This window comes from Argentina anserina, chromosome 5 (genome assembly GCF_933775445.1).
Source record: "Argentina anserina chromosome 5, drPotAnse1.1, whole genome shotgun sequence".
Lineage (NCBI taxonomy): Eukaryota > Viridiplantae > Streptophyta > Magnoliopsida > Rosales > Rosaceae > Argentina > Argentina anserina.
The window spans coordinates 17,248,685-17,260,922 of record NC_065876.1 but is presented as its reverse complement, the minus strand read 5'-3'; the positions used below and the strand labels follow the sequence as shown (position 1 = coordinate 17,260,922).

Below are 12,238 nucleotides of genomic sequence, written 5' to 3'. Positions count from 1 at the left end.
CCTTTTGGTTTAGGTTGGGATTAATGGGCGTGGGCTAATCTGTGTTGATGTGGGAGTTGTAGTGAATGAGAAAATCGGTCGAGGTTGTTGGGAGTTGTGGATTTGAGGACTCGTACTCGGATCCACAGGCTGCCAACGTGCCGGAGCGAACTGTGAGGTCGGGAGAGGGCAATTCTGGGGGTTCATCCCATATGAGTGACACGAGGTCGTCAAATAACCCGTTCGGTCTTTTGTTGCAGGGTATCGAGATGGTTGAGCGAAGAGGAGACAAGGGTTGAGATGGTTGAGAGAAGCGGCGACCAGAGATGGTGGAAGAACTGGCGAACATCCGGAAGGTATATCATATCCTGACAGTCATCATGCTGAGGTCGTTAGCCGAAAGGGAATTGTTCCATATGCCACCGGAGGGAGTATGTTGTATTATGGAGCAAGTGTTGTCATGTAGGCTCACACTCCTGATGGCCTTCAACATCCAGTAACTTATGTCCTGCTTGAACCCCGCCCCGGGGTAGGTCACACCCAACATGTGGATGCAGACATTCGGCATCATAGCGGTGTTTCGGGCGCTGAGGCAAGAGAAACCATGCTGGCGATAGTTTCTAGCCTGCTGGTTGTTGCAGGACTCTCTAAAATGGGGGAGCAGGGGGGGTGCAACAAGATGGCATCCCGGGGGAAGAAGTTCGCCCTATTGGTGTTCGAGCCCCCAAGCTGAACCTCGACTAACATGTGAGATTATGTGTTCGTAGTAGAAGGGTCGTGGCAGAAGGAGACGTCGATTTTCCAGGTCCCGAGGATTTTTCAGGCTCTCAGTAAGTTATTTGTGGAGTATGTTGCCCAGTCTTAATTATCATACTCGTAATTTAACAAAGTTTTGGCTTGGAGTGACAATCCATACCGAGTTGTCACCGTTCATGGAGAAGCGACTGATGAGGTGCATGCTCGCGTTTAAGGAGCAGTAGAATAGGTAAGTCTATCATTGGTACCAGATGAGCGTGTATCAAGCGTACAACGTTGTCAAATCGGCCGGTAAGTGAATGGCCCGATCCGTTGTTGAGTTTTAGTGTCGCATAAGTTTAACAAGTGTTTATTGCAGCGACTCTGGAGATCAAGTTGTCGGAGAGGAAAGAGCCCAGGCCGTATGACAAGATGGCAAGCGAGGAGGTGATCTACAGGATCGAGGTCGTCGTCCAGGAGAGTGGGGCTTGAAGGACGCGGATGTGGGGGCGAGGAAAGGCTTTCTAACGGTGTCAGAGAAGTTATAGAAATGCATCTATCCCATGTCACTAACACTGAAGCAGTACACACTACTTTCGGCCGAGGTGGCGGCGTACTGGGACATGGCACTGGATGGAAAACTGATAGATGGGCCGGAGGAGGCAGTGGCGATTAATAATCCCTCGGAAGATGGTGGTGTTGACCGAGTCAGAGGAAGGGCGGGGGGAGAATCTGGAGGCGGAGATGGAGCAGCCCGACGAGCGGCTGGTAATTCAAAGGGTCGTGCCGGAAGATGTGGCCGGGAGGTCGGGAGAAATGCCGAGGGTGCTGGACATTCCGGAGCCATAAGCCGAGACATTGGCCATGTCAACCGCTGCGGCAGAGGTGTGCGTCCGACCGAGGGTGGATGGCTTGCAGGTGCGGGAGCGGGTGGCCAAAGGGAGCCAGCGGCACAAGAGGACTCGAAGCAAGGGGAACCCAGAGCGGAGAACCAAGAATGTGAGGTCCTCTAATGGCGAGACTTGGGCCGGGGTCATGGCCGAGCTGGCTGAGGTCAGAGAGTTGGTGCCTCATCTGAAGAGGATGGCCAGGCATATGAGACACAGGTGCCATGGGCCAACTATCCGACATAGCGAAGACGCCTGGCTGAACTTCCACGAGGTGGAGAAGAGATTCACTAGGGTAAGCATGTTTTAAGATTCCAGACTTGATGGAATCATGTTACTAAGCTATTTCATACTCAAGTCTAACCGGTGCCCTTGCAGGTGATGGTCGAGGTTCATGATGCCTGAGACATCATGCAGGCCCAATATTAAATGAAGGCGCCCGTAGACGAACGGAAAATTCAGGAGTATGTCACAGCAAATGAGTCGCTCTTGGTGGCGGTGAAAGAGCTTAAGTACTGGCAGGTGGTCGATGCTGCCTGGGTAGTTGAGGCCAACTAGGCGGTTGGGGAGCGGCAAGAGGAACTCCAGAAAAGCAAAGACTCGTTCATTAAGAACGACGCTAGAGTTATGGAGCTAGATGGGCAATTGGCGGAGCGAGAGAAGGAGATGGCGGGGCTAACGGAGAAGGAAAACACGTGGAACTAGGCAGCAACGATGCTAGAGACCCGAAAGAAATAGTGGAAAGACAAGTTGGATGCAGAGTGGGCCGAGAAGCTGAAGGAGAAATAGGCGGACCTCTTTGCGGCGACAAGCTGCGGAGAAGAAGCATGTGGAGGAGCTGAAGAGAGAGAGGGCGGCGGCGTTGCAGCGGTCAAAGGAGGCTTATTTAGATGGGTGTAACGACGGGTGGCGTAATAGGTTCAATGACGAGCGCCAAGACTTTTTTGAGTTTGGAGTGGAGCGGGGTTTCATCAACCTTGGAGAAGCACAAAGGCATCTTCAAATTTCGGCCCCGGTGTTGGGGAAGCATTCCCAAGTTGTGATGCCTCATGCGGGGACTGTTCCTAATCCCCCAGTGCCCTTTCCCAAAAACGCCCCAGTGCTCTCTTTGCAGAGCCGAAGCCCTGGAGTCGGCCGCGAGGATGGGTAAACTTTGACCAAGTCTCTGACGCTTCTTCAGCGTGCCCAGCTGGATAACTCCGTGTCAGACTCTAGGGCCGTGACACTGGCGAATCCTCCGCCAGCGTCCTCGGTACTAAAAATGTCGTATGGTCGAGGCCGCAGTCAAGGGAAGAGGTGACGTTTCCGGGCGATAGGGTAGCCATAGCTTGTTTTGTCTTTTTTTTTATAAATGTACTCCCGGCCGGTTCAGCCGAGCTATTTAATGAATATGAAGCTTCCAACACGAGTAATTGTCGATCTTAACTTGGAGTTTTCATATATGTATCCTTCTATAAACTCTAGCCCTCTGGGATTAGTATCAGACTATTGTGTACCTGTCCCCATACCTGAAATAAGCCTCGGTGTCGGTTTCCACTCATTTGCTAGAAACATTCAACTACCTAATCAATGGTGATTGCAGAGTCAAACTTAGGCAAAGTCGTCAGGGACAAATTCATTCAATATTCTCATCCGTTTTATCCGATTTACAATAATTAGACGTAATTGTCAATTTTGATCCCTATACTTCGTCGAAGAATCCTGGCCGTTGGGTCATGATGTCTATCATGATGTCTATCCTGGCCGTTGGGTCATGATGTCTATCACTATAAAAGGACATTGCCTCAAGGGTGAAACACAACAAGTGTCCATGGCCTTTCTAGGTTCTGAAGCCTCTCAGATGCCCTAAATATTTCCCTCCAGACGTGTTTTACTTATTTCCATAGATTGATTTAGGTGTAAAAACTCATCCTCATGCGTGAGATAAGCATAAAACATATCCTCATGCTAAGGATGATTGCAATTCTATTTTACCTAATTGATGACTATCTCGTCTTGTATCTCAGTAAGAATTTTAATATAGGAATTCCTCTTGCTTTGTTTGGTTCTTTTTGGGTTGAATTCGTGCTTTCTTATAGGTTTATTATATGAATGTTCCTTTGCTTTCATTGACTGAATTAAAGAGGGGGGTTTTTGGAGGAATATGGGGATTGATTTCATTTACGGGAAAGAATGTTGATGGTGCTTATTAATTATGTGTAAACCAGATGTGTTGATAAAGAACTAGCCAATAGCACTATGGCTGCTAAGAACTTGCATGAAAGACTACCGAAAAGATTGTGGAGGAGGCTGCTTCTGCACTTTATGGGATTCTTCCCAGCTCTGTTACCTTATGTTTTTACTGCACCAATGCCAGAGATGAAGGAACCTGGTAACACTTCCATAAATCTATAATAAATACGATATCAAGATATGATCCTATAATACAGCTAATCACATTAATTTATATTAGTATTGAAAGTTAAAACTGATGCAAGAATTTATAGCTTGGAGGTTTTAACATACTTTTATTCTTGTTCTTTAATATTTATGATAATTATAAATATGTACTCTCTCCATTTTTTAATATAAATCGTTTTAGGTTTTGATTTTCGTTTCAATATTTAAGTCGTTTTAACTTTTACTCCATAATATTTTCTAATTTATCCCTGAGCCACAATAATGACAAGAATTTCATTGTCGGAATTTGTATCAATTATCATTAATTTATGACAATGTATATCAATGAAGCCTTAAATATGAGTTAAATTGTCATTAGTATTATTTCTCAATCTGTGTGAAAACTCATAAAATGACTTATATTAAAAAACGGAGGGAGTACAATCTATCTGCCAACATACCTAAATGTGGTTGGTTTGTTACTCATTGCATGAGTTAGGAGTCCCTTATGATAAAGATAACCTATTGGATTATGAGATATGATAACTATGCATGGTAGACTACGGTCTATAGGTAAATAGGAATACAAACCCTGCAACTCTTTGTATTAGATATATAATATATGTGTGTTGTGTATGTCTCAAATTGAGTGGTCTGTGGATTTGTTTTTATAAAAGTCGATGTGGTAAAGCACATAAAGGAGATAACAATTGCTATGAAAACTATTCACAGTAGGATTTGGAAGCTGAAGAAGTTTTTTTTCGACGGAAATAGAAGTTTTATCAAGTACTACGACAAGCATCGTAGGTGAGGCATCCAGGATATATTCTGGAGTATTATCAAACAATTCTACATGAGATTGAAACTCAAAACTTAAGGAAGCTAGACTATGGGCTACAGAACTAGACTTAGGGCCGGGCGCAGGCTCAGCCCGGGCTTTTTTCTTCAGGGCCCGGGCCCGGGCCGGTTGTAGTATGACCGGCCGAGCCCGCCCAGCTTTCCGGACCTAACTCTATTTTTGGTTGCTTGGCGGCGAATCGTCAGTGCGAGGCGACGACAATGGGAATCATGGGATTGGAATTAGTTAAGTTTAGGGTTATTTGGTTATGTTCCAGTGTCATTGTATCTATTTTATAAGTTTAGGATCACTTACGAAAGCCAATTACATAATAACATCTAATTTCCCGGGTTTCCGGGGTTTTTTTGTTTAAAAATATGTTTCTCTTCCGAAATTATTTATTTATTTATTATTAAATTACATAAAAATAAATATAATTATTAATTTTATCTAGTACCAGAAAAAGACTCTAGGTGTTTAAAAAAACGCACGTTGGTCAACAAAACCACAATACTCTGCCCAAGATATACGAGGCATATAGTACGAATTGTAATAGTTAATATGATAGTCATATATATTTTTCGAGCTGCCGACAATTTCTTTGAGAAATGAATAGTAAAGATGAACTCAACTCGATAATTGATCATAAACGTCTCCAAACTTACCATAATTGTAAATAGGATGACCAAATTGATAGTTAGCTTCATGTGATTCGTTTGACATCCCTCTGTGCCTAAATTGATAGAATCAAAACTTAAGACAACTGAACTAACATCAGATGAAATACTTTGGTCTTGTCCTCCTCCCGCACCTATTTTGTTGTTGCGCACCATGACCGCCTGCTCTAAATCCATGATTCTCATCTTGGGTAGCATGATCAAAATTACTTTCACAAGTAAAGTGCTTAAATCCTCCACCTACATAAGATTGTCCATATTCAAACCTTGTATCTCCACCACCTTGTCGACTTCCACCACTACTATCACCATTACCACCATCACCACCACCATCACTATCTAAACTATTTGGAGTTGCTACACCGCCCCACACACTAGCATTATCATAATCATCTCCTTGGTCTCCAACTTCATCAGATAATACATTGTTTACATCAATTTCAAAATCAGTTACCTTTTCTACGACATGTGGAGGAGGGTTGTCATTTTCATCATCGAGGTGTGCAAACATAATCCAATCATGGAAATGATCAATGCCATTCTGAAGTGGTTCACTAGCAGCATGAAGTAGATGAATATAGTTGTTTTCATTGATCATATTATCTTTTGCTTGTTTATCACGTAGTCGTAACTTCATGTTGTAGTAGCAGTATACGAGTTTTTCCAACTTCTGATATACAAGACGGTTCCTTTGCTTTGTATTAATAAGAGAAAAAGTACTCCAATTTCTTTCACAAGCAGAAGAGGAAGCCGTTTGTGCTAAAATACGCATGGCAATTATTGATACGTTTGGTGCAAAATACCCCCATTGTGCCCACCAATCAGTTGTAAATGAACTATATTCCTCGAGGAGAACACTTGTTATTGAAATTACTCGAAAACTCACTCTTCATCTGGAATTCTGGATATTCTCTTATGACCTTCATGAGAGTGTGAGACTACGTTGTGACCATATATTTTGGATTCCCTCAAGGTCAAGGAGAACACTAGTCACTGATATGGCTTGACTTTTAAGACTTAAGATTTTAAATTTTCACTACTCATCTCGATATCTTTTACGAAAAATTAAAATTAGCCTATTCAATGACTACTCTTCTAGTCTTATTTTTTATATCCCTCGAGGCTCGAGGTGATTAATTAATTAAAAACTCCAGGTCAAGAAAGTCTGAGACAGCCTCAAGTTGAGTTAAATTTTTTTAAGTAAAAATTTTCATATATTTCTCTAATATCGAAGATATATTGGATATATCGTAAATATCAGAGATATTTTATGTTATCAGAGAAATATCGCAGATACGGGAAAAAATAAGATATTTACCCTTAAAATATATCGTTTTTTAAAGTAGATATCGGAGAATATATCGGAAATATCGGAGAGATTTTGTACCTTGTGACTGCATTAATATATGCAATCACTCTCCACACTCAAATCGGTAACTTGAAGGGCTTGCACAAAAGCTAGATCTTCCTTCTCTTAGAAGCTGAAGGATAATCAAGGTAAGTTTTTCTTTGTTAACACAAAATATATCCTACAAGTTATATGATGTGTAAGTTTTAAAGTTACAAATTTTAGTATTGATAGTAATTATTTTCGGGATGTGGCGAGTTGCATGAGCATGTTGAATCTATTGACATGCCTAATGGTGAAATTGTTAGCTTTTTCATAGATTCATGAATTTGGTCTGTATGCATTTTATGGCATATATATAGATGCAAATTGGTCAATGTGGCGTTAATTTATGTGCCGTAGATCTTCACTCAGTAGTTTGGTTGCTCTACTTAGAACCAACTGTTAATGTAAGCAAACGGCCTGAATTTGTTTCCTTTAATTACTTCACTCATTTTTGCACTAGGTGCTGGAAAGTAGATCTTGATGGTATTATGATTGACCTGCAGAATCTCTTGTATCATTTTACAAGGAGACCATTGTTAGAGGTACCAAACAGTACAGGGCAAATACTGTAAGTCAATGTAGAAGTATGATGGTGAACGATGTTTATTGTGATTATGGCTCAAGTGTTAGAAATGACATTTCCTCAACGTCCTTTTACTTTTAGATTATGATTTGTTATATTTCAGTTGTGCATTTTTTTCTCCAGAGAAGCAAAACTTTATGTATGATATGTAATTTAGTGTAATAACTTGTATTTGGTGTAGGTGTTGTGAAGAAAACAGTTAAACCTTGAGGCAACATTCTAAATGATACGCCCCGAACCCCTTTTTACCCATTCCTTACGATTATAAAAGTTGACTTTTAGATGCATAAGATTTTTGGGAAAGTTTCATTAACGAAAATTGTTGAGCTCGTCGATACGAGTTCGTAGACACCCGGCTTGCCTAAATCAGAGTTCTTATGAAGAAGTTACAAATCAAAAAGGGTATTTGGGCATTTTTAGAAAATAGTATAAATATGGGAATTAAAGAGAAAAAAAGGAAGAAAATTAGAAAAAAACCGCGTCGGGTACTGTTCACCCAAGAGCCTAGTTTCCATCGCTGGCGCCGATCTCCGTAATCCGGCTAATGGTCCCGTTTGCTTCGTCTCGTCCTTCTCCTTCAATCTGCATTGGACCCATGCCTCGCCAACCACCATGCGAGAAACTGCGACAGTTGGAAGATACGACAAGCGTCGACACCACCGTCTCCGACCTACTTTCTCTCTCTGATTTCAATTTCATTCACCTAGAGGTTCTAATCGAGCTACAAGATCGGGTTCCACAATTTAGGACCCCATCGGCATCTCAGTCGATTTTTGGCCACTTCCCGGCCAAACTAAGCTTCGACGCAGGTATGAAAGTTTCTTATCTCTTTTTGATCTACAACTTTGATGTTGGAGTTGAGTCATTTTAGAGTGGTTGGAGGTGGCGCGTGAGACCCACGTGCAGCCACTATGACAGCGCGTGCGGCGGCACATGAGGTAATAATTGAAGCAATGAGTGGCTTTGTTAGGTCGTAGTCATTGATACGAACCCAACGAAATATAATTTGCCGAATTTGGTTATCGTAAGAGCCGTGTGGAGATTTTTAAGTTTAAAGTTATGAATTTGTAATCATTTATGAATAATTACGGATAATTGATTTTGGGATGATATTGAGTTATTATTATTTTTGGTTAAATATATTGATATTTAGATATTTGATTTGGATTAAAGTATGGGGATTATACAATGTTTATTTGAGATTTTGGCGTTGTTGATGATATATTCGGGAATGAGATTCCTCGAAGTTGAACTAGAAATGGTTTGTCCCTTTCAAAATGGTACGTAGTTAGCCTGACCAAGGTTTGGGTGCAGTCACCTTTATTTAAGAATATATATCATTTCTTTACTGATCTATCTTGGGTTTCAAAACGTAAACTTAAGTTTGGTTGTTACAATGTTGTCAACAGCATACTAGAGGAATAGTGTGTTTGAACATTTAGTTAGTTGTTTATGAACATGATGGTACTTTTGTGATGTTTTGATATTATGTTCGGGACGGTGATTGTATATCGGTTTACGAGTGATACTCGGGGTTATGTTATGGAGCTTGCGTCGGATTCTGTGAGGTAAGGGTATAGAACCGGAAGAGAGGGGGTGAACCGACAGATTATTGAGACACTAGGAGAGAGGGGATGAACTAGTGGTCTCTGCAGATTGCAGAACCGAGAGAAGGGGGATGAACCGGCAATGCAATGAGAGTACAAAATCGGAATAGAGGGGATGAACCGGCAGAGTGTAAAGGATCGGAAGAAAGGTGATGAACTGGCAGTAGTATCGATGTTACTGAGTTGCTAGAAAAGAGGAGATTTACTAGTAGTCTCCCAATAGTGATTTAGAAAAGAGAGGAATGGTGACTCGTTGAGTGTTGTGTTGTCTCGTGTTTGCTTTCCGAGTAGAAGGTGTTTAAAATACAAATTTACACGGTTCAATGTTTATAGAATGTTGTACGATTGTTATTGACCCCGTCATTTTAGTGGGTTGGGCAATTGCGGTTTAAGACGAGCTACGAGCTATAGGGGTCCAATGATATTAAGTAACGAATATTGCGTACTCCGTAATGTACCTTGTGTTGTATTTTTGAATTATATTTATGGGATGTGGTTGTGGAGTTTAGAAATTTTGGAGAGCATGGTGGCTCCAGGCGTTGAGGTTGGATTTGAGATATTGGGAGTGTTGTTTTGTGCAGATAGGGTTGGATACTTTCAGGGGAGACTATGCCGAAATTTTTGTTATATCTCATTTGATAGTGGTCCCCTCACGATCTGCCTCAAGATCAAGGTAAATTTTGGGGCGGGTTATGTGATGGTCTGGATGGTTTCTAGGCGGGTTCTGTGCAGGTCTGGGTGGTTTCTAATGCGGGTTCTAGGCAGGTTATGTGCAGTTTTATCTATATTTTGATTATTTTTAGTATTTTTTATTTAAAAACCATTCAAATACCTATTTTAATATTATTTTAATTTTTTTTATGCTATATAAAAATTTTAAAAAAGGCAAAAATGACGATTTGCACCCCAAACGTAGTCATAATTGTCAATTTGCACCACAAACTTGCATTTTGAGTCAATTTACCTTCTAAACTTAGTAAAAATGCCGATTTGCACCCTATCCGTTAAATTTAATGTTTTATATCCAATTTTAAGTCTCATGTCATGCATTTAAAGGGAAATATTATCATTATATATTTATTCATATTTAATAATGAAATAAATTAATAAAATTACTTAAGATGAACACTTGTTACAATATTTTTTTTCGAAACATGTTATTAATTTATATATTTATTATTTTACGTGATATGATATGTTAAAAGATATTAGAAAAATATAAATAAATACATTGAAAATTAAAAATAAATGTGTGTTCTGTGAGAATTAATATTCTACCATTGTGTGTGTCTTAGTCTTATTAGGTTTCCTGTTAGAGATAGATTCGCATCTCTATAATAGATTAGGACTCCGAATCCTACGGGATTGTGGTTATGTAATGCCTATATATAGACCTCATTATCAATAATTAAACGGTTACGTTTTGTTCAATTACATCACTATTATTCTCGTTTCGTTCCTCCTCCAACAATGTATATATATATATACACAACACACTATATTTGAATGAGTGGGTATGTTGAATATATAATTCGAAGTAGGGTTAAGTATGTAGAAAAAAGATGTAGATAAATAATTTGATTAAAAAATAATCCTCCTTTTAAAGAATATTTTTATTTGTTTTTAAGAAAAATATAATAGAAAATGACAACATTACCCCTCATGTGCATGATATTTGACGCAAAATTGGATAGAAACAGTTAAATTTAAGGGATGAGATGCAAATCGGAAATTTTTACCGAGGTAAATTGACTCAAATACAAGTTCGGGGTGCAAATTGACAATTTTAACCAAGTTTGGGGTGTATTTTGGCAATTTTGCCTATTAAAAAATACAAACCGCCTAGGCCCCGACTAGTCCTCTAGGCGCTAGTCTCCGGTAATCCGCCCGACTAGCGCTTATCGGTTTTTAGAACCTTACGTTGAGGTATAGTAATGTCGATGCATTTGTGTTTGGCCTTCGATCATTCTTGTGCATTAATTAGTTTTATGTAATTAAGTGCTTCTTTTATTGTTCTGTAGGTTTAATTCATCTATGGCATGGTGTAATCAAGCATGACCATGTCGCTCTGCAAAAGAAGTTGAACCCCCATTGGAGAAGTACTTTTAAATTACTTGGATTTTCATGTTCGAAATTTTGTGGAATTAGTTTACCTGATATAGAGGGATTTTACTACAATGCATTACTTGATTTTAGTAGTTTCTTTATTTCCAGAGAGAATGTAATCCTCAGTTTGGATTTGTTTATGTATTGTTGGATATTTGAACCTTAGAGTTCTTCTAAATCATATAATAACACTGTGATTGGCCCAAGAGGATTCCTATTTATTTTAATTTATATTTCAGTGAAAAATATTAGTATTAGTATTGATATAAATTCTAATATTAGAGATCTGGGCACATATGTTTTTAATTGTCCTTATTGAATTATGGTATTTGTACAATTGTATGTGTATTTATGGTGTATTGTAGTTTGAGAAATTATAGGCCCCACTATTTGGGGACACTTAAGTTATATGTCTCATTTAGCAATATGAACACTAGCAAATGGAACACATAGCACACTTGTCTCAAAGGGCACATATAAATGTCCCTATAGGTATCAAAGGGTCCTTTAGGCTATATTTCTAGTAGTGTTCAATCATCATGCATTCAGTTCTAAGAATGATATTGGTAATTAAGGTTAGCGTTTCTATTGCAATCTAAGTTGGGTTTTCTGCTCCTCCCATCTCCATGGGTTGAAGGCCAGAGGATCTTCATATATATCTGGGTTTTAAGTGTGGGGCTTCGATACAAACCACAATTGACCGTCCCTTTTGGACTTGTGTATCCTGCATTTTTTTCCCATACCATTTGCTAATATAACTTTTGAAATCACTTGGACAATTAAGTTTCAATAATTGGAAGACGATACTTACCCTTGAACTGTACTTCTTTTATTCCCTTGCGAAAAATGCCTGTCAATTATTTGCTAGTCTAACCATTTCATTGATGACCTGTGAGTTCAAACTTCAAACTGTTGAGTATAAGAAAAAAAGTATATTCAAGAGCAAACACTTCTAATTAAGTAAGGCTCAAGCCCATATATTATAAAAAACAATTACTGCACCATTGTCTACTTTTTCGTTAGCTGCTTCCAGGCCTTATTCCCTAACTACTTT

At 39.6% G+C, this 12,238-nt stretch overlaps 1 protein-coding gene across 1 annotated transcript; it reads left to right on the top strand.

Annotated features, from left to right (window-relative positions):
* The first annotated feature begins 1,277 nt into the window (after positions 1-1,277).
* On the top strand, positions 1,278-1,727 carry LOC126795633 (uncharacterized). Its single transcript, XM_050522437.1, has one exon. The coding sequence runs from the start codon at positions 1,278-1,280 to the stop codon at positions 1,725-1,727; it is 450 nt and encodes a 149-aa protein (XP_050378394.1).
* Positions 1,728-12,238: the final 10,511 nt, after the last annotated feature.

Bases quoted from the DNA above. Each gene is read 5' to 3' on its own strand.
- LOC126795633 (XM_050522437.1), top strand. From the start codon at position 1,278: ATGTCACTAACACTGAAGCAGTACACACTACTTTCGGCCGAGGTGGCG.